The 24,066-nt window shown below is 35.6% G+C and overlaps 1 protein-coding gene across 4 annotated transcripts in view; it reads right to left on the reverse strand.

Moving 5' to 3' along the window:
• Positions 1–241: 241 nt before the first annotated feature.
• The window catches only part of LOC136042022 (facilitated trehalose transporter Tret1-like), a 67,296-nt gene continuing 43,471 nt past the window's right edge, over positions 242–24,066 (reverse strand). For all 4 annotated transcript variants that reach the window (XM_065726872.1, XM_065726869.1, XM_065726871.1 and 1 more), the window contains 4 exons: positions 23,149–23,272; positions 19,300–19,473; positions 4,029–4,163; positions 242–1,209 (listed from right to left, as the gene is read on the reverse strand). In XM_065726872.1, the coding sequence (XP_065582944.1) occupies positions 320–1,209; positions 4,029–4,163; positions 19,300–19,473; positions 23,149–23,272 (1,323 nt within the window). In that variant the 3' untranslated portion in view covers positions 242–319. The remainder of the gene's footprint in view (positions 1,210–4,028; positions 4,164–19,299; positions 19,474–23,148; positions 23,273–24,066) is intronic.

Below are 24,066 nucleotides of genomic sequence, written 5' to 3' on the forward strand. Positions count from 1 at the left end.
TTTTGGAGGGCTTGAGGAGTGGCATCCCCAAACTTTATAGAGGTAGCCTATACTCGCTTAGAGTTTGGCTTTATTGTTCACAATAATTTCTGTTTGTTTTAGGTTTCATTTTTTTCATACATAGCGATTTCTACTTGTTTTAGATTTCTTACACAGGCTAATTTCTGCCCGTTCTAACTTTTAAGTCTAGTCTATACTTTTGAATTCAAACTATTTTTCTTAACTTCCTTTAAAAATGAGATTCAGAAGAGTCAAACGCTATATTGTCGTAAATAACTTAAATAAAAACGTGAATAAAAGGTAATCGGTGCAAAACACATTAATCTGATTCAAGGCTTAAGTTATCACATTCAGAAACGATCACTTGGTTGATATGTCCATTTGAGGAACTTTCATTAACGGTCTGACTTGCAGTAACATCACGACTATCTGTGCCAGAGAGATCTGTATTCAGTTCATTCTGAATTTCTTCTAAAGTTTTTCCTTTCGTTTCAGGTACAATTAGCACAATAATAAAACATCCAAAACTGCATACTACAGCAAATGACCAAAACATTAAATAACTACCAAACTTAGCAACGAGGGTAGGAAAAACTTTGGTTACAGCAAAAACACAGCTCCAGTTGACTGCTACGGCCACGGCCGAAGCAGATGCCCTAACATCTGATGAAAAAATTTCACTCATCAACAACCAAGGAACTGGGCCTAATCCTAAAGCAAAGCTTCCAACAATAATCATAAGCAAGAGAAGGGGGATCCAGCCTACACGAGCCATATTTACAGGATCATTTTCTTTTAAATAAAAGTAACCACCTAACGACAATAAAGACAGAGACATTATTAGACACGATGTTATTAAAAGAGGCCGTCGACCAACTCTATCAATAAATACTGCCGCTAATGTTGATGAAACTAAGTTAACGACACCGATAATGATGGAGCTGACGTTTTCATCCAAGGTGGAGCCAGCATCCTTAAAAATACTAGCGCTATAAAATATTACAGCATTAATACCGCAGAGCTGCTGGAATAACATTAGTAAGATACATATACCCAGGGATTTGACGTTTCGCGGTTCGATGAGAGATCCATAGTTGCAGCTGGTTCTATCAACTGTGGTACTAATTTCTATACTCATTATTTCTTCGTGAACATTGAAACGTTGCCGCCTCAGCGATGTAAGAACTTCATAGGCTTCGTCACGTCGACCTATAAGATTGCAATAGTCATTTGAGAAAAAAAAATAAAAAAACAGCAGTATCGGCCAAACTCGACCCAGGGGCTACAAGCATCCCATCCCACTTTCATGTTTCTGCATAAACTCGTGGTCATCAAATTATTTTCATCATTAAAAAACTGATCAATGGTTTTAAAAACCTGGATACACGAACCAGTTAGCCTAGCAAATGTACTATGATGACAAAAACAACTAGTCTAGAATTAGTATTTCTTATGTTTACTCATAGAAGCCCTTCAAAAGTATTATATTTTGTTTTCACACATCAGCAATTAAACAGAAAGAAAATAAACAATTTTTGCACAATTTAAGAATAAAGTCACAAGACTCCAGTCCCTAAACCTTTAAAAATTAATTTCTACTGAAGGCGATAGGTACAATAGTACAAAAAAAGAGGCTGGAATGAATGATGAATGCGCCGTGCCGTCAGACAACTTACCATTTTTCCTTATCGGGAAATAAAAGCTCCTATCTATTGTTTAATTAATTGAAAAAAACGAATTTTTTCTGTGAGAGTAAAGAGCGAATCCGAAACTTAAAACGAATAAAAATTACTGCTTTGCGGCTCGTGGTATTTCCCTAAGTTTTTATAATTTTGAAAAACTAAAGATTTACTTAAAAAAACAAGTAATGCACCAAAAGGGTGGTATAAACAGAAAAAACCTTAAATGGATGGCAGAAAATAAAAGAATAATTCATAGTTTTCAATAAGTTTCAATAAGTTGGTTAAGTTGGGGTTCAATATGTGTTTGAAGGCTCTACAAAAACAAGAGCTAAGAGCTCATATGGCACTATTGACGAGGTCGGAAGAGCCAAGAGCTAAGAGCTCATATGGCAGGAGCTCTAGCAAAATTCTAAGAATCAATAGATTGATTTAAAAGGAAAATCAGAGGTTTAATGCCGGTCGGGATTTAAAATAAGAGCTCTGAGACACAAGGTCCTTCTAAATATCAAAATTCATTAAGATCCGATCGCCCATTCGTAAGTTAAAAATACCTGATTTTTTCTAATTTTTTCAAATTGACCGTCCCCCAACCCCCACCCCCCAAATGGTCGAATCGGGGAAAACAACTTTATCAAGTTAATGTGTGCAGGTCCCTGATATGCCTGCCAAATTTCATCGTCCTAGCTTATCTGGAAGTGCCTAAACTAGCAAAACCGGGACCGACAGACCGACAGAACTTGCGATCGCTATATGTCACTTGGTTAATATAAGTGCCGTAAAAATCGGAAGAAAATTTTATTCATCTTAGTAGAAAATTTCAAGTAAAAAATCAGTTTTTCTTTTAAAAATGGGTTTACTAGTGGGAACCATTTTATATCCACTCTAGGCAAATTTTCACATAGATTTACTCGAAATTTTTCCGAGCTTTTCGACGAACATTGTTTTTGGGGCTGTTTACGTGGTGGTACTTCATCCAGTTTGGTTCCCTCAACCAACGGACAGACTTATTTGACTTTTTTTCATGCAAGTGAATATTTTCCATAAAAATTTATAGTCAAAAATGAGATTGAAGACTCAAAAATTGCTCATTGTTTCCTCATTTTTAACAATTGCTATCCTGAATTTTAGATCTATAGGAAACCCAGACACAACGATTGCCATACGAAAGTTTCTTCGAGTCACTCTTCTTTTTGTAAAAAGAGGTGTTATAATTTCCTTGGTTGACGATGTTTTAAGAATTTGTTCTGAGGATCATATAGGCCCTAGATTAGAATTTTCAAAAGATTATTTACTCTGTAATGGTTTTCCAAATGAACTGGTGGTGTAGATTCAACAAGAAATAGAAAAAAGAGAAAAAAACAGAGGTATCTCCTTTCAAGGGAGAAAAAATAAATCAAGCATGTTCATTGAATTAAAAAGGAGTAGTAGATTGGTTGGGTATAATGCCGTGAATACGATTTATACTCAATATAATGGTCAGAAGTGCATTTTCTATATTCTTTGGATTCAGTCATTTTTCGAGGGTGGATAGTCTCTTCTTTATCTGGCTTCTTTTTTTTTTCCGGCCGGTATGTTTTTTTCACTGATTTTGAGTTATCATTGGCCTTTTTATATTCTGGGTTTACTCTTTATTTTATCTGCCTTTGCTAATTGATTAGTACGGAAAGTCAGCCTGACTCTAATTAGGGTTAATTCCTATTCATTTTAAGATTGACTTTATAATCCATTGTTTGTGGTAGAGGCATTTCTAGTCTTTTCTTCGACGTAAACCATTTCAGTTCACATCAAGACAGTGGTAAGTCTCACCATTTCGGTATTTATACTCAGATCGGATTAATGAATCTGACATTACATTTTGAAAAGTTGCATAGATTTCTCTTCTACTCTGCATTTTCTCAAGTTAGAGTTTTCAAGTCTATGTTGGAGAAGAATATCTTAAGTTGTTCCAAAAAGCTTTTGTTTCTTCTTTCGAGAGATAAACTCCGTTCAAGCTGACAAAAAGGTAGGCACGAGTGTAATATTGAAGCTTAGGCAAAAATCTAGAAATGCTTAACATGTCAGAAAGTTCTTTGACCCCATCACCGAAATATTCTCTTATATTAGGAATAATAATAATAATAATAATAATAAAAAAAAAACACCAAAAAAGAAACATTTCAGTAAAAGTTCAAATGTGCTGCCATCTGCCATCATCGGCCATATTTATTTGTGATTCGGCTTGTTCGATCCTCCTTTTCTGCGTTTGAGACTGATGCATAGCAATGGTATTTTTCACGTCTGTTTTACGATTGCCGTATATAATTGCTGTAATGAATACATGTTTCCATATAAAACTACGTAGCTTACCTTTTGTAATAAGCCAGTGGGGAGACTGAGGTAAAAAATGTGCGAAAATGAAGAACACAAAGCCAAGCAAAGAAGAAACTGCGGAAAGAGGTCGCCAGCCAATAAAGGTTCCCAATGCATAGCACAACAAAATACCTAAAATAATTATAGTTATTAACAAAAGAGCAAGTTCCAGAGAAAACTCGAATCAAAAATGCAGTTATGATGTATCATACAATAAATTCATCATTCCCCATTCTCTTTTTCGATGCATATTCAAGATAGACCTTAGGCAGTTGTTCTACAACGAGATGAGGTAAGAGATAAATGCTTAATTGATAGAATACTACCAAAGAAAAAAAAAGCCGAATTCACGTTCCAAGTTTAATAATGTAAAAATCAGAACATTTGGAATCAAAAGCATAATACAAGTGAAAATCATTAAAAATAAGAGAAGCAATCAGCAATATTGATAACTAAAAAAAGGACTGTATAAAGGACCAGATTAAAAGACAGAGCTCAAAACTTGAAACACGCAAAAAACATCGGTAATGGGAAAGAACAAAAATGGGAAGAGAAAAAAAATAGTTATAGTGATAATGCGGCACCAATCAGAAAGAGACGAAGGAGTTGTTTTTGGTTCATGACCTATCTTAAGAGCTATTAAGGTGCTCCAAAAGAGAGGGAATTAAACTTTTTCGAAACCTCTCGGTAACAGCATGGATCGGAGAGTAATTTGGGACTGCTGTGGAGGCTAAGCGGGGGAAGTCGGGATCGAGTGGGCATCTGGAATTCAGGGAAAATGTCCTGAGTGTGGGGATTGGAAGTGACGGAGTTAACACAACAAATGCAGATTTTAACCGCCCTTCTTTCGATTCTTTTAGCAATCCTTGCTTCGAGCTGAATGCTTCTATTTCTCATAATATCAAAAAAAAAGAAAAAAAAAAAAAAACACAATCAAAACCAAGATTACTGAAAAAACAACAAATGAATATGGATTGATATTAAATATACATACGCTGATATGTTTCCCTTTAAGTCTTAATAATTTGGATTTATTAACGTTAAAAAAGTGAAAAAATATAAAATATATTTTGGTTTCAGGAAAGTGCAAATTATATTCTGGTCTCCAGAAGACATGGGGAGGCGTCAGCCCTACTCATCTTAGTTTCTGGTCACTTTGAGTTTGATTCGGTTATTTATTGTAATTTCTTAGATAACTTCGAAGACCACACTGCCTTTCCATGACGAAAGTATGAAAGTTCAAAATAGGGATGAAACCTTTTAATCGACAGTGAACAGATATAAATTTTTTTAGCTGGATATTTCGAACACATATACAGTGTTCATCATCAACAGTAAAACTTTTACTGCTGATGATGAACACTGTATATGTGTTCCAAATATCCAGTTAAAAAAAAAATTGTAACTGTTCACTGTCGATTAAGAGGTTTCATCCCTATTTTGAACTGTTATACTATTGCAATTTCTATTTGTTTGGGGTTTTATTTATTTATTGATGACGATTTGTGGTAGTTTTACGCTTAGAAAATTATTTGACTTTATTTCTGCTCATTTTGGGTTTAATGTAGCTCTTTACTTTTTTGTGAAAAATTTATTTTATGAAGTTTTTTAAATCAACTTCTGTTAGTTTTTTATTGACTTAGTCTTTTTCATTGGAAAACAAAAGAAAATTTTAAATTTTTCGTTTTTTTCTATAAGAATCCATAGTCTTGGTTACTATTTATATCCTGGCGAAAAATTTCCAATAATTTTTAAGAGCATATGCCCTTTCGAAAATCTGGACACACATAGCAATTTTTTTCTTTTTAGTTTGACACCTCTCCAATTTTCTTGAATTAGTTAAAAGCAACTTTCCAAAAAAGATGCTTTTCAAGAAAAGTAAAGGCCATATTAAACTTAGGATCAGCAGATACAAATACCTGTTAAAATTTACACTAGAAACGACAAGAATTACTATTAAAGAATAAATGAAACCTAAAACGAACAGAAATTCGTAAACAATCATAGCAAAAAACATAAAACCAATACTAATATAAATGAATAAATTACAAGATATTACTATCAAAGAATAAATAAAACCCAGAACGATTAAAAATAAAATAAATAATCATAGCAAACAAACATACAACATGTACTAATATAAATGAATAAATAAATATTAAAACGAATGAAACTTAAATTGAATATGCAAATCAAGCTCGAAAGGAAAACAATCACTACAAAAAAGAGTTTGGGTTTTGCCTCCTTCTCTCACTGTAAAAGCCTAATACCTACTGCGTCATTGGCGCTTTATTGAAAACGAATTATACTACACATATTTTCTTTTGTACTTATTACAATATTAATAATTAACATAAAAATTAGAGTAAAATTAAATTTTGAAGTGATGAGCTTATTTATTATAATTATTGATTATTATTATTCTTTAATAGTAATTTCTTGTAATTTAGTCATTTATATTAGTACTTGTCGCATGTTTTTTTATTGCTATGATTGTTTATTTAATTTCTGTTCGTTTTGGGTTTCATTTATTTTTTAATAGTAATTTCTTGTCGTTTCTAGTTTGAATTTTAATAGGTATTTGTATCTGCTGATCAAACAGTTCGTGGTAACGAACTTTAGTAAGGAGCGACCCGGCTCAATAGTAACCAAAACTCTAAACAAGAGCTAAGAGCTCATATGACACTTGTGACGAGGCGAGAAGAGCTAAGAGCCAAGAGATCATATGGTATGAGCTCTAACAAAATTCTATGAATCAATAGATTGACTTAAAAAGGAAAATAAGAGGCTTAATACCGGTCAAGATTTAAAATAAGAGCTCTGAGTCACAAAGTCCTTCTAAATATCAAAATTCATTAAGATCCGATCACCCACTCATAAGTTATAAATACCTAATTTTTTCTAATTTTTCCTCTCCCTTTTGCCCCCAGATGGTCGAGTCTGGGAAAACGACTTTATCAAGTCAAATTGTGCAGCTCCCTGACACGCCTACAAATTTCATCGCCCTAGCACGTCCAGAAGCACCGAACTCGCCAAATCACTGAACCCCTCCCTCCAACTCCCCCAAAGAGAGCGAATCCAGTACGATTCTGTCAATCACGTATCAAGGACATTTGTTTATTCTATCCACCAAGCTTCATCCCGATTCCTCCACTCCAAGTGTTTTTCCAAGATTTCCCCCCTCCAACTCCCCCAATGTCAAAAGATCTGGTCGGGATTTGAAACAAGAGCTCTGAGACATGAATTCCTTCTAAAATCAAATTTCATCACGATCCGATCATCTATTCGTAAGATATAAATACCCCAATTTTCATGTCTTCCAAGAATTCCGGTTTCCCCCTCCAACTCCCCCGAATGTCACAGGATCTGGTCGGAATTTGAAATTAGAACTTTAAAGCACAAGATCCTTCTAAATATCAAATTTTATTAAGATCTGGTCACCCTTTGGTAAGTTACAAATACCTCAATTTTCAAAATTACCCCCCCCCCCCCATTCCACCAAAGAGAGCAGGTCCGGTCCAGTTATGTCAGTCAAGTATCTTAGACAGGTTTCTATCTTCCCATCCAGTTTCATCCTGATCTCACCGCTTTAAGTATTTTCTAAGATTTCCGGTCCCCGTATCTGTCCCCCCCCCCAATTACGCTTGATCCGGTTGAGATTTAAAATAAGATATCTGAGTTACGAGGTCCTTCTAAATATGATGTTTCATGAAGATCCGATCACTCCTTCGTAAGTTAAAAATACGTAATTTTTTCTTATTTTTCAGAATTACCCCCCCCCCCGCAATTGATCGGATCCGTTCCAATTATGTAAATCACGTATTCAAGACTTCTGCTTATTTTTCCAACCATGTTTCATCCAATCCCTCCAATCTAAGCGTTTCCATCATTTTAGGTTTCCCCACCCCAAACTTCCCCCAATGTCACCAGATCCGGTCAGGATTTAAAATAAGAGCTTTGAGACACGATATCCTTCTAAATATCAAATTTCATGGAGATTCAATCACCCGTTCGTAAGTTAAAAATACCTCATTTTTTCAAATTTTTCAGAGTTAACCCCCCCCCCCCCCAACTACCCCAAAGAGAGCGGATCCGTTCTGGTTATGTCAATCATGTATCTAGGACTCGTGTTTTTTCCAACCAAGTTTCATCCTGATCCCTCCACTCTAAGTGTTTTCCAAGTTTTAGGTTTCCCTCTCCCAACCCCCCAACCCCCAATGCCACCAGATCCGGTCGGGTTTAAAATAAGAGCTCTGAGCCACGATATCCTTCTAAATATTAAATTTCATTGAGATCCAATCACCCGTTCGTAAGTTGAAAATAACTCATTTTTTTAATTTTTCAGAAATACCCCCCCAACTACCCCAAAGAGAGCGGATCCGTTCCGTTTATGTCAATCATCTATCTAGGACTTGTGTTTATTTTTCCCACCATGTTTCATCCCGATTCCTCCACTCTAAGTGTTTTCCAAGTTTTAGGTTTCCCCCTCCCAACTCCCCGCCCAAGTCACCAGATCCGGTCGGGATTTAAAATACGAGCTCTAAGACACAATATCCTTCTAAACATCAAATTTCATTGAGATCCGATCACCCGTTCGTAAGTTGAAAATACCTCATTTTTTTCTAATTTTTAAGAATTACCCCCCCCCCCCAACTACCCCAAAGAGAGCGAATCAGTTCCAATTATGTCAATCATGTATCTGGGACCTGCGCTTATTTTTTCCATCAAGTTTCATCCCGATCCCTCCGCTCTAAGTGTTTTCCAAGATTTTAGACTTCCCCCACCTCCAACTCCCCCCAATGTCATCAGATCCGGTCGGGATTTAAAATAAGAGCTCTGAGACACAATATCATTCCAAACATCAAATTTCATTAAGATCCAATCACCCGCTCATAAGTTAAAAATACTTCATTTTTTCTATTTTTCCGAATTAACCGGCCCCCACTCCCTCCCCCCAGATGGTCAAATCGGGAAAACGACTATTTCTAATTTAATCTGGTCTGGTCCCTGATAAGCTTGCCAAATTTCATCGTTCTAGCTTACCCGGAAGTGCCTTAAGTAGCAAAGCCGGGACTTTAGGTTTTCCCCCTCCAACTCCCCCCCCCCCAATGTCATTAGATCCGGTCGGGATTTAAAATAAGAGCTCTGAGACACAATATCATTCCAAACATCAACTTTCATTAAGATCCAATCACCCGCTCATAAGTTAAAAATACTTCATTTTTTCTATTTTTTGCCAATTAACCGGCCCCCCACGCCCCCCCAGATGGTCAAATCGGGAAAACGACAATTTCTAATTTAATCTAGTCCGGTCCCTGATACGCTTGCCAAATTTCATAGTCCTAGCTTACCTGGAAGTGCCTAAAGTAGCAAAACCGGGACCTACAGACAGACCGACAGACCGACTGACAGACCGACTGACAGACCGACAGAATTGGCGATTGCTATATGTCACTTGGTTAATACCAAGTGCCATAAAGACTGGATTTTGATACTAATAGATACACCAAAAGAATCGGATTTATATGCCAATTTTAAATATATTATTCATCAAATTTAGTTTTACCCATCAAAAGTTAAGAGCCTGAGAAAATTTGCCATATTTTGGAAAATAGGGAGAAACACCCCTTAAACGTCATAGTATCTAATCGAAAATAACACTATCACATTCAGCGTATCAGAAAACTCTACTGTAGAAGTTTGAAGCGCCTATCTACGAAAATGTCGAATTTTGTATTTTTTGCGAGAAGACCGATCACGGGTGCGTGTTTATTTTTTATTTATTTTTTTTCAGGGGTGATCTTATCAACCCAGTAGTCCTAGAATGTCACGAGAGGGCTCATTTTAATCGAAACCAAAAGTTCTAGTGCCCTTTTTAAGTGACCATAAAAATTGGAGGGCGCCTAGGCCCTCTCCCACGCTCATTCTTTCCCCGAAGTCATCGGATCAAACTTTTGAGATAGCCATTTCGTTCAGCATAGTCGAAAAAACTAGTAGCTATCTCTTTGGGGATGACTTACTCCCCCGCAGTCAGTGGGGGAGGGGCGGCAAGCCACATACTTTGACCACTGTTTACACGTAGAAATGGTTATTGGGAAGTGTACAGACGTTTTCAGGGAGATGATCTCCCTGAGATGAGAAATTCCATGAAGGAGGCGGGGCGCAAGATTCTCTAGCATTCTTAAAAAAAAAAAGAAAAAATAAATATGAAAAAGTTTTTCAAATGGATGTATGGAGCAGCATTAAAACTTAAAACGAACAGAAATTATTACGCATATGAGGAGGTTCATCTACTCCTAAACACCTCGCTCTTCACGCTAAAGTTTTTTTTTGTAATTTCAACTATTTATTCTAGGACCTTTGTGATTCATGGGTCATTATTAAAGAATTGGGATAAAATTTAAGCTTCAGCGTAAATATAGAAGCTCGTTACGTAAGTTAATTCGTAATTTATGTATATTTATTACTAATAAAAACGTTCGTAAAAAAAAGTTCTAGTTGCCTTTTTAAGTAACCGAAAAACTGAAAAAAAGGCCTCCTACCCCACCCATTTTTTTCTTAAAATCGTCATATCAAAACTATGAGACAGCCATCTAGCCACAAAAAAAATTAATATACAAATTTCGTTTTAATTATTCATGCGCGGAGAGCCAAAATCAAAACATGTATTGATTCAAAAACGTTCAGAAATTAAATAAAAAAAACAAGTTTTTTCAACTGAAAGCAAGGAGCGACATTAGAACTTAACGAACAGAAATTACTCCGAGTATGAAAGGGGATGTTCCCTCCCAAACGCCCCACTCTTTACGCTAAAGTTTTTTTTTATTGTTTTAAAAAGTAGAGTAGGGAGAAAGGATCAAACTTTAGCGTAAAGAGCGGAGCGTTTAGGAGGGAAGAGTCCCTTTCATATACGGAGTAATTTCTGTTCGTTTTAAGCTTTAATGTCGGTCCTTACTTTCAGTTGAAAAAACTTGTTCTTTATTTAATCCTAAGTATAATATGGCCTTTACTTTTCTTTGAAAAACTTTTTTTTCTGAAAGTATTTTAAATTAACTTTTATTCGTGTATGATTGCAAAAGTTTCAAGTTTTTCGAAAATGCCCTATTTCAAAATGAATTTTATTCAACATCAAATTTTCATCTAAGTGTCAAAACTAGCATAAAAGTACCAAGGTATCAAAGTAAAGAAAGCACCTAAGTAAACAAGGCATCAAAGTAAATAAAGTATCAAAGTAACAATAAGCAAGTTCCGTAGCTCAGAGCAACTTACCCGGGGCTGGGGAGGGGGTTAAGCCCGGATGGATATTTATTTGGTCTTTGAACTATTTTGAACAAAATGGCAATTTCAAAATTTTGACCGAGTGTCGTTTGGGAAAGTGGAGCGTGGGCTAGTTACCCATTGATTACTTTTGAGTCTTAAAAAAGAACTAAAAGATTCAATTTACGATCAAATGAACCCCCTCCAAAGTTAATACGACCACTGCTTCCATAAAGAACTTATATTTTAATAATGGGCAACTTACATAGGTTACAATCCTTTCCTGGGGGCTATGGAGGATTAAGTTATAGCAATTTGAATTTAGCACTATTTGAACAAAATGGCTATTTCGAAATTTTTATAAGATGCATTTGGGGGGAAAAGGCACAAGGGGGGGGGGCGTTACTTTTTCATCATTTTCGATTCTTAAAAAGGTCACAATAAATTATGATTTCCGATCGAATGAACTACCTCCAAAGTTTATACGACCACGCCTTCCATAGAAGATTTATTGTTGACGATGGGCTGCTAGTATAACTCACAGCCCTTTCCTTAGGGCTGGGGGAGTGTTCAAACACGGAACAATAGCTCTTTGACATTTGGACGATTTTGAAAAAAATGGTTAACTCATAATTTTGATCGAAAGAATTTAAAAAAAGACGTGAGGGGAGGGGGTTTGCTACCGTCTAATTACCCTTGACTTTAAAAAAAAACAGATCTAGAACTTTCAATTTGAATCGAATGAGGCTTTTCTAAAGTCTATACGATTACCCCTTCGATAAAACCTTATATATGAACAGTGGACAGCTTGCAGAGCTTACAGCCTTTGCCCTGTGGGCAGTGGGAGGTTTCGTCAACCCCCAAGGAATAATTATTTTAATTACTTCATCTCTTGACTATTTTGGATTTAATAGCCATCTTAAAATTTTGATTGGATGCGTTTGGAGAAAAGAGGGCGTGGAAAAGGGAGAAGGCTTGATACTCTCCAATCATGTTTGACTCTTAAAAAGGGCATTATAAACTTTTGTTTCCAATTGAATGAGCCTCCCTCCAAAGTTTATAACAGCATTCCTTGAACATGAAGTGCCTCTGGAGAAAAATAAAATTGAGCCTTAAGGTCTTGGGATTAGTGGAGGGAGGCTAATTGCCATTAGATCACTTTTGACTCTTAAAAAGGGAGCTAAAACTTTCAATTTTTAATCATTTGAGTCCCCTCCAAAGTTTACACGATCATTTCTCCCATTAAAACTTCATATGACCCAGGGAATACGTTACAACCCTTCCCCCGGTCTCAAGGGGGGTGGGGTATGTTGACCTCGAAGTTTTGTTATCTGATTGTAGGACTATTTCAAACAAACTGGCAATCTCAGATTTTGATCGGGTGCATTTGCGAAAAAGGGCGTGTGTGTGTGTGTGTGGGGGGGGGGGGTAGATACCCTCCGATCCCTTTTAACTCATTAAAAAGGTAACTAGAACTTTCAATTTCCAATCGAATGAGCGACCTCTTAAGTTTATACGACCTCCCCTTACATAAAAGCTTTGCATGCCCTCGGCGCTTAACTTAAAACACCTGATGGGCTCTGGCGGTTTGCTTCGACTCCTGAGTTTTTTTATTATTTGATTTTTGAACTATTTTTATTAAATTGGCTATCTCAAAATTTTATCAGATGGGTTCGGGAAAAATACGGTGTGGGGGCTGGCTGCCCTTCGGTCTCTTTTGACTCTTCAAAAGTAAACTAGAACTTTTAATTTCCAGCGACTGCCCCGGGCCCTGAGAGTTTGTCCATCTCAGAGTTTTTATTGTCTGATGTTTGAACTATTTTTAACAAAATGGCTATCTCAAAATTTTTACCGGATGGTTTTGGGAAAAAGACATGGGGGCTAGTTACGCTCTGATCTCTTTTGACTATTAAAATGTGAACTAGAATTTTCAATTTCCATTCAAATAAGCCCTCTCTCAAGTTTATATGAGCATTCCTTCTATAAAACCATATATACCACCAGGGCATAACTTACAAAGCCTGTCAACGAGACCTGGGGGGGTTTTGTCGACCCCAGAGTGTTTGTTATATAATCTTTGAACCGTGTTAACAAAATGGCTATCTCAACATTTTTATCGGATGCATTTGGGGAAAAAAGGGCGTGGGGGGCTAGTTGCCCTCTAGTCTCTTTTGAATCTCAGAAACTGAACTAGAACTTTTAATTACCAATCAAATAAGCCCTCTCTAAAGTTTATAAGAGTATCCCTTCTATAAGAACCACATATGCCCCCAGGGCATAACTTAGAACGCCTGTCCCTGGGCCCTGGGGGGTTTGTCAACCCTGGAGTTTTATTATCTGATCTTTGAACTATTTTTAACAAAATGGCTATCTCAAAATTTTTATCAGATAGGTTTGGGGAGAAAAGGGCACGGGGAGGGGGCTAGTTGCCCTCTGATCTCTTTTGACTCATGTTTATATGAACATCCTTTCCATAAGAACCATATATGCCCCCAGGGTATAACTTGCAAAGCCTGTCCCCGGGCCTTGGGGGGTTGTGGCAACCCCGGGAGTTTTTGTTATATGATCTTTGAACTCATTTTAACAAAATGACTATCTCAAAGTTTTTACCAAATTTATTTGTGGGAAAAAGGACGTGGAGGGGGTCTAGTTGCCCTCTGATCTATATTGACTCTTAAAAAGTAAAATAGAACTTTCAATTTCCAATCAAATGAACCCTCTCTGAAGTTTAAACGAGCATCCAGTAACAAAATGGCTATCTCACAATTTTTATCGGGTGGGTTTGGGGAGAAAAGGGCACGGATGGGGGGGCTTGTTGCTCTCTCATCTCTTTTCACTCTTAATAGGTGAACTAGAACTTTCAATTTCCAATTAAATGAGCCCTCTCTGAAGTTTATATGAGAAAGAACCAAATATACCCCAGGGCATGACTTACAACGCCTACCCCGGACCCTGGGGGGTTGCATTGATCCTGGAGTTTTGTTACATGATCTTTGAACTATTTTTAACAAAATGGCTATCTCAAAATTTTTATCAGATGAATTCAGGGAAAAATGGCGTGGGGGGGGGCTAGTTGCCCTCTGATCACTTTTTACTCTTAAAAGGGGCACTAGGACTTCCAATTTGCAATCGAATGAGCCCACTCTGAAGTTTACACGATGGCCTTTTCCGTATGAAGTGCCTCTAGGAAAAGAATAATAATAATTCAATAAATAATAAAACACTGGAGCCGAAATGGCCTTTACTATGGGTAACACTATAGCGTTGCCTCTGAAAATGAAACTTAATACCATTCCCAAAACATTGTGTCTATGCTATTTTGATAACCTAGATGCATTTACACTCTTTTGATTTAGTTTAATTGGAACAGCAGAAATACTATAGGATTATCTGATACTCCTATATATATAGGATACTCCTAATACTCCTAATACTATATATATATAGGATATATATAGGACTATCTGAATATTGGATAAGAGCAAGCAACAAGACTTTAAAGTAGTTAGGAACCATGTGAACACACTGAGAAGGAAAGCAAAAAAGAATATTTTGCAAATAAATTGTTGATTAAATTGATTATTAAGTTGATTAAATTATAATATTTTGAATTGATTAAAGGCAATTCAAAAGAGACCTGAAAGGTGATTAATGATTTTATCAGATAAAAAAAAAAAAACAACAAGTTCGTACCAATCCTCTGTCATTACAGGGCACGATTATGAACAATGAGTTTCTAATTGCTGACCTAATTGGTAACTGACCTCTAATTGGTAAGTGTTCTGCAAATATTGGGGAGGAAATTCAAGCTGAAGGGCTGTCAAGCTCCGACGTAGATTTTTCAGATTAAGAATCCATCGACGATAGAAAAGGGCTACTCCCTCTTCAGCGCCCTGCTCTTTACGCTAAAGTTTTTTACTGTTTTAAAAAGTAGAGTTGAGAAAAAGAGTGAAACTTTAGTGTAAAGAGCAGGGCGCTGAGGAGGGAACAGCCCCTTTCATGTACGGAGTAATTTCTGTTCGTTTTAAGTTTTAATGTCGCTCCTTACTTTCAGTTAAAAATAAACTTGTTTTTTTATTTAATCACATAAAAGATTGTATAATTACCTCATAATGCCGGTCAATTAGTTAAGCACAGTTCGGTTTAAACAGGGCCATTCGACGTTACATGCTGTCCATCACATTAGTGGTAGTGTGAATATGTACTTCCAACGTGGTGAAATTCCTTTGACTGCGTTTATTGTTTAGGAGTGATACGTAGATTGAAAAATGTTTTAAAGCTACCGACTATTTTAATCTTATATCATGCAATAGTGAGCGCGTACATTTCTTATAGTTGTGTCGTCTGGTCAAGTAATTTTTATGTGAATTGCAAAAGAGTGAAAGTTTTACGGTTGAAACTATTCGTTTCTTAGGTAATTATTTGGAAAATACCAATGACACAATGTCTTGTTTTAAGCGATTGAGAGTGCTTAATTTTTATTTTAGTTTTTTATTGACTTAGTCTTTTTCATTGGAAAACAAAAGAAAATTTTAAATTTTTTTTTTTTTTTTCTATAAGAATCCATAGTCTTGGTTACTATTTATATCCTGGCGAAAAATTTCCAATAATTTTTAAGAGCATATGCCCTTTCGAAAATCTGGACACACATAGCATTTTTTTTCTATTTAGTTTGACACCTCTCCAATTTTTCTTGAATTAGTTAAAAGCAACTTTCCAAAAAAGATGCTTTTCAAGAAAAGTAAAGGCCATATTAAACTTAGGATCAGCAGATACAAATACCTGTTAAAATTTACACTAGAAACGACAAGAAATTACTATTAAAGAATAAATGAAACCTAAAACGAACAGAAATTCGTAAACAATCATAGCAAAAAACATAAAACCAATACTAATATAAATGAATAAATTACAAGATATTACTATCAAAGAATAAATAAAACCCAGAACGATTAAAAATAAAATAAATAATCATAGCAAACAAACATACAACATGTACTAATATAAATGAATAAATAAATATTAAAACGAATGAAACTTAAATTGAATATGCAAATCAAGCTCGAAAGGAAAACAATCACTACAAAAAAGAGTTTGGGTTTTGCCTCCTTCTCTCACTGTAAAAGCCTAATACCTACTGCGTCATTGGCGCTTTATTGAAAACGAATTATACTACACATATTTTCTTTTGTACTTATTACAATATTAATAATTAACATAAAAATTAGAGTAAAATTAAATTTTGAAGTGATGAGCTTATTTATTATAATTATTGATTATTATTATTCTTTAATAGTAATTTCTTGTAATTTAGTCATTTATATTAGTACTTGTCGCATGTTTTTTTATTGCTATGATTGTTTATTTAATTTCTGTTCGTTTTGGGTTTCATTTATTTTTTAATAGTAATTTCTTGTCGTTTCTAGTTTGAATTTTAATAGGTATTTGTATCTGCTGATCAAACAGTTCGTGGTAACGAACTTTAGTAAGGAGCGACCCGGCTCAATAGCAACCAAAACTCTAAACAAGAGCTAAGAGCTCATATGACACTTGTGACGAGGCGAGAAGAGCTAAGAGCCAAGAGATCATATGGTATGAGCTCTAACAAAATTCTATGAATCAATAGATTGATTTAAAAAGGAAAATAAGAGGCTTAATACCGGTCAAGATTTAAAATAAGAGCTCTGAGTCACAAAGTCCTTCTAAATATCAAAATTCATTAAGATCCGATCACCCACTCATAAGTTATAAATACCTAATTTTTTCTAATTTTTCCTCTCCCTTTTGCCCCCCAGATGGTCGAGTCTGGGAAAACGACTTTATCAAGTCAAATTGTGCAGCTCCCTGACACACCTACAAATTTTCATCGCCCTAGCACGTCCAGAAGCACCGAACTCGCCAAATCACTGAACCCCTCCCTCCAACTCCCCCAAAGAGAGCGAATCCAGTACGATTCTGTCAATCACGTATCAAGGACATTTGTTTATTCTATCCACCAAGCTTCATCCCGATTCCTCCACTCCAAGTGTTTTTCCAAGATTTCCCCCTCCAACTCCCCCCAATGTCAAAAGATCTGGTCGGGATTTGAAACAAGAGCTCTGAGACATGAATTCCTTCAAAAAATCAAATTTCATCACGATCCGATCATCTATTCGTAAGATATAAATACCCCAATTTTCATGTCTTCCAAGAATTCCGGTTTCCCCCTCCAACTCCCCCGAATGTCATAGGATCTGGTCGGAATTTGAAATTAAAACTTTAAAGCACAAGATCCTTCTAAATATCAAATTTTATTAAGATCTGGTCACCCTTTGGTAAGTTACAAATACCTCAATTTTCAAAATTACCCCCCCCCCCATTCCACCAAAGAGAGCAGATCCGGTCCAGTTATGTCAGTCACGTATCTTAGACAGGTTTCTATTCTTCCCATCCAGTTTCATCCTGATCTCACCGCTTTAAGTATTTTCTAAGATTTCCGGTCCCCGTAACTGTCCCCCCCCCCCCAATTACGCTTGATCCGGTTGAGATTTAAAATAAGATATCTGAGTTACGAGGAAATGGCCTTTACTATGGGTAACACTATAGCGTTGCCTCTGAAAATGAAACTTAATACCATTCCCAAAACATTGTGTCTATGCTATTTTGATAACCTAGATGCATTTACACTCTTTTGATTTAGTTTAATTGGAACAGCAGAAATACTATAGGATTATCTGATACTCCTATATATATAGGATACTCCTAATACTATATATATATAGGATATATGTAGGACTATCTGAATATTGGATAAGAGCAAGCAACAAGACTTTAAAGTAGTTAGGAACCATGTGAACACACTGAGAAGGAAAGCAAAAAAGAATATTTTGCAAATAAATTGTTGATTAAATTGATTATTAAGTTGATTAAATTATAATATTTTGAATTGATTAAAGGCAATTCAAAAGAGACCAGAAAGGTGATTAATGATTTTATCAGATAAAAAAAAACAAACAACAAGTTCGTACCAATCCTCTGTCATTACAGGGCACGATTATGAACGATGAGTTTCTAATTGCTGACCTAATTGGTAACTGACCTCTAATTGGTAAGTGTTCTGCAAATATTGGGGAGGAAATTCAAGCTGAAGGGCTGTCAAGCTCCGACGTAGATTTTTCAGATTAAGAATCCATCGACGATAGAAAAGGGCTACTCCCTCCTCAGCGCCCTGCTCTTTACGCTAAAGTTTTTTACTGTTTTGAAAAGTAGAGTTGAGAAAAAGAGTGAAACTTTAGTGTAAAGAGCAGGGCGCTGAGGAGGGAACAGCCCCTTTCATGTACGGAGTAATTTCTGTTCGTTTTAAGTTTTAATGTCGCTCCTTACTTTCAGTTAAAAATAAACTTGTTTTTTTATTTAATCACATAAAAGATTGTATAATTACCTCATAATGCCGGTCAATTAGTTAAGCACAGTTCGGTTTAAACAGGGCCATTCGACGTTACATGCTGTCCATCACATTAGTGGTAGTGTGAATATGTGCTTCCAACGTGGTGAAATTCCTTTGACTGCGTTTATTGTTTAGGAGTGATACGTAGATTGAAAAATGTTTTAAAGCTACCGACTATTTTAATCTTATATCATGCAATAGTGAGCGCGTACATTTCTTATAGTTGTGTCGTCTGGTCAAGTAATTTTTATGTGAATTGCAAAAGAGTGAAAGTTTTACGGTTGAAACTATTCGTTTCTTAGGTAATTATTTGGAAAATACCAATGACACAATGTCTTGTTTTAATCGATTGAGAGTGCTTAATGCTGGACAAATTCGAGATTTTCACGATTTTCACGGACCAATGTTGGAACAATGTATGCCATCCAGTTGTTATTCACTTCCTTTGTGTTCATAGTGCCGTCGACACATACGAAACGAGGAATGTAGATAATTTTGTAGTCGAGTATCGAGACACCACACAAAAAAAGAAAAAAACGTCAAAAGTATATGGTTACACTGGCAAAACTGAAATTTTTGTATTACCTAGGCAGCCAAAAACAGCTGGGAGCATTGCCAATGTTCCTCTTACGGAATTATGGGTTGTTTCAGCTAGGTAAATTGCTATGGCAACTGATAGAGCGCCAATTGAAAACCCTTGAAGCATTCTTCCCAAATAGATCATTTCTATACGTGGAGCCAGAGCTATCAACAATCCAGCTAGAAACAAAAGCGCAGACGCATTACTATCTAATATTCTAGCATGCCCTTATAAGTTTGACTTTTGCCGAGCTACTAATTAATTTTTTGTATATTCATGTATCATAGCGTGTTATACTACTGGTAATAGTAATAGAAAGGGAAGTCTAGACCAAACTCTAAAAGAGAAAAACCCTTATTGAGAATAAAATAGTATAAAGAATAAGGATAAAGATCCTCTAGAGCTATTGTTAGCACCTAGGGCAACTGATCAATTCTTCAACTGCTGGGTCTTTTCCACGGGGACAAGTAGCAAACCAGTCGCCCTACCTTGTGGCAGCGAGAATCAAACCTGAGGCTCTTTATTGCCAAAAAGAGCATCAGTCAACTGCACTACCCAAGGTTATAAAATAGAGAACCTCTTCGTACATAAAAAAAAAGTGCGGAAATATACTAAAGCACTTCAAAGTTAGTTATTTGTTGTTATTAACTATAGCAGGATCAATAGAATTTGACAGTCTTTTTCACTCAGATTTTTTTTAGATTAAAACAGTTAAACTTCTATTATCTTTTTTTTGCCGTGTTGATTTTCCAGTCAAAAAACAAGGTTGTTAGAGACCTCCTTACATTTTTAACGAGAAGCAAATCTTTTTGCATGTAAAAAATAAATCCTTTTCAGATAAAAGGACATAGCAACGTTAAGACTTAAACGCACAGGTTTTTCTTACCTTATGTTTGAGGAGGCCCTGAGTAAGTACACCCCTAAAAAATTCCCACAAGCGAATGGGAACACGCACAAACATGCCAATAAAGAAAATTTCCAAGGTATACTTTTCTAAGCCAACAAGAGGGTGGGACTTCTTCAGACAAATCGTGATGTTACTTAATACCCCCCGCAACCCCACCTATCCCCTTCAGTGCAGGTAAGCGCATGAACGTAATCTTATACTTAATGTTCCACATCACTCCTAATTAATAAGGATTCCACCCTATAAGGAGAAACGAGAGAAAATGTTTAGGGTTAAGTGTACATATATTATTTCCAATGAGGGATGGTTATGGGTGAAATTACATCTCTCTCTATATAATTCTAAATAGGCTTTGGTCTGAAATTGCAAAAATAACAATATTAACTATCCTATTTTTAACGAAAGAAGGGATATTCTTTCGGGATATTCTCCAAATCTCCCTAGTTTAAAAGGATTGAAATATAATTCTCATTCTTCCCTGTTGAAGTAAAAATACAAATTCTCTTCTATTTTAAATTCAAAACCTTCATAAATAAGGACGACTCCTTCCTCAGCCTACTGAAATGTTTATTCGTGAAGTATTTTAGGGGCTAGTAAACACCTGATTCAAAAATCTTAAAGTTTGTCAAGACGAAGTTGGGAACATAATTTGAACTAAAAACCAAAGTGAAAATTTAGCAAATAGTATACTGTCGCAGCTAAAACCAGCGGCATGTCTCCCCTTCTTTTTCAAAAATCAGCTATAAAGAAAGAAAGAAGACTAATGAATCTTTATCCACTAGTGACGTATATTGGTGCGTAAATTTTTCATAAGAGATAGGCAATCTAGACACATTTATGCCTCCTTCGTACACAATTCCTACTAATAATAATATAATAATTACTTCTTTACAACCACTCTTGCAACAACTGCTCTTGCTAAAATCACTTGTATCGCATTTTCTTTACATTGATCATTACTCATAAGACAAAACACAAAATCGCACAGAAAAGAAGAACGAGGACAATAAAGAGCCAGTGAAAAAATCGAAAATTCTGCAAATATTTCGATCAAGACCTCCGCTTGACCATCCTCAGTGCAAAATAAACTGATAAAATATGTAAAAAAAAACCTTAAACAAAACAAAAAAATTAATTATGATGACGCTTTCTCAGTAACGATGAAAGGGTAACGGTTTTTTTTTATTATTATTATTATTATTAGTTTATTCTGCATTGAGGACGGTCAAGCGGAGGTCTTGACCGAAATATTTGCATAATTTTCAATTTTTTCACTGGCTCTTTATTTTCCTCGTTCTTCTTTTCTTTGTGATTTTATGTTTTGTCATGATTAGTCAGTGTGGTCTCAGAAATTATTTACTCATAAAACTAACTTTAGAATAAGACCAGTCCTTCCACAGCTACTCCTACTACGACCGCTTCAGCCATGAATCTTCTTGTCATGTTTACTTCTACCTCAAACACCATCCCTACTACTACTCCTGCAAAAAGCAGTCCTGTCACAACCATTACAATCATGTTTACTTCTTCATCGATTGCTCCTACCATTACCATTGCTCTTGCAACAGCTACTCCTAGCCTTGATGCTACTACCAATTAAACTATCAATACTATTCCTACTGCTACTTCTACTAGTTAAGAGTAAAAGGACAGGATATTAAGTAGATAATTTCTTAGACCACAGACCACACTGCTATTCCATTTAAAATTCAAGAGAGAAAAACAGGTTAAATTAATCAACCAGTGAAAAAAACGTAATTAAAACAAAACACAACAAACAACCTTAATTAAAAAAAATTCTAATATTTAAACTCTGCATCCAGGAGCCTTAAGCAACGAAAAAAAAAGAGAAAACGAAAATACATTTAAATAGATAATTTCTTAAACCACATTAGCCTCCCATAACATAAGGAAAGAAAATTTTTTCTTGTTTTTTTTTAAAAAAATCTTTTTTTGTTTTCTTTCTTTATGATACATTTACATCATTAAAAAACAACAGCACAACAAGAAAAAAAAAAAAAACAAACAAACAAACGAAACAAAACAAAAGATAAACAAATAAGTAAAACTCATATTCTAAACAATTCCAGAACTGCAAAAATCGTAGAAGTCTGTATTACAGTTTTTTGCAGTTTCGTCATTGTTTAGAATGTGAGTTTTATTTATTTGTTTTTTTCTTCCGTTGGTAAAAACTCCCGGATGTGGAGTTAAAATATTCGGAATTTTTTTTAATTAATGTTTTTTTTTGTGTTTTGTTTTTAGTACGTTTCATTCACTGGATGATTAATTAAACCCGTTTTTCTCTCTTAAATTTGAAAGAACAGGATATTCAAGAAGATCACAGGAGGCGATAATCCTACTCTTGTTTAGCCACGACTAGCAATTCCAGTGGTAGTGCTTTTTCAACGAAGGAAAAAAGGAAAAGAGAAACGGAGACGCACCAGTGCTAACCATGCTAAAGGGCATTTCACTTTTCACCAGGAGAGCTGTTAATCCTCAGCTATGACCATTAGACAGTAGGAAATGGGTATGCCATCTCAGAGTTCGCATTCTCTGGCATTTTGGCTAAAATTGAGAAAAACCACAGAAAGCGCCATGATCTAATTCCTTGTCTAGAAAGGCAAAAAACATTTTTTTTTTTCATTCAAATAATAATTCTCCGGATATTCTGGCTTGTCACGGTCTCCCTTCGAAAAAAAAAGTTTTGAGAATATGGCAAGCAAGTTTTTGGTTCAGCCAAATTTTTTTTTTACATGTGCGAACCCATTCAAAAGAACCCTTCAACCCTATGTTGCCATAACTATTAACAATTTCTTAATAATGTGCTTTGAAGAAATCTAATCCAATAAAGCCTGAGAAACTTTAATTAAGGCAAATCTTTTTAAACAATTATGTCATAGCAGACCTAAAAGGTATGATAGTTCTGCAGAAAAAAGAAAAGACTTACCAGTGGCAAAAGGCACTGCACTGAATTCTATTGTGGCTTTCCGACCAATTTTCTCAATCATAGAGCCACCCACGAATCCGCCAGGCAACGCCAGCATTGGCATTAGAGATCCAATCCATGAGGCCTAAGTGAGGTAAGAAATATCAACAAGAATCTTATATAGCAGAGATCGTTGATTATACAACATAGATGGCAGATTGAATTAATTTGTGATACATTTCGGTACTATAGTGCTCTCGAAATTCTAACTTTTCCATTTTTCCTGTGGTACCTCCTTTGAAAATATAATAATGAATCGATAATTCATCGTAAATACCGTCAATCTCGATCAGATTTACAAGAAAATTTAGAGAAATTTTCGAATCATCAAACCACGAGTAAAAGTCTTGTAATAATTCTCTTAATTCCTATTGTATTCGCTCAATGAGAGTTGGGGGAGAGTGAGAAGTGGAATAGTAAAAGGTTACAGATACAGAAAAACACAAAAGCCATAAAAAGCAAAGGAGTGATCAAGTGAATCAGAGTGTCCCTTTTTTAGGATGCTTGGTAAAGAGCGATGTGTCTTCCGTTTCTATTAACAAACAACGAAATTGAACTATCAACTGTACTTTTTATGACAAAACAGCTACAGTTACGCGACACTATATCATTGGCAAAGCCTATTGACTATGAAACTACAAAAACTATGTCAAAAAATGTTTCAAAACTGTACGAAGAAGCACGAACACGAAGCAACGCAGGAAGGAAGCAGCATAGGAACGAATCAGACTGCCCCCATTTTACAGCACTTTGTAAAGAAAAACAAATTTTGTTTCGTGTAGTTTTTTGGCCATTCTCTATAAAAGTTGTGGCCATTTTCTATAAAAGCTTAAAAGAGCACCAATTCGATATGAAATTGTAACTTTTAGTTCTCTTTTC

The sequence above is a fragment of the Artemia franciscana genome, unplaced genomic scaffold (genome assembly GCF_032884065.1).
Source record: "Artemia franciscana unplaced genomic scaffold, ASM3288406v1 PGA_scaffold_56, whole genome shotgun sequence".
In the NCBI taxonomy this organism is placed as follows: Eukaryota; Metazoa; Arthropoda; class Branchiopoda; order Anostraca; family Artemiidae; genus Artemia; species Artemia franciscana.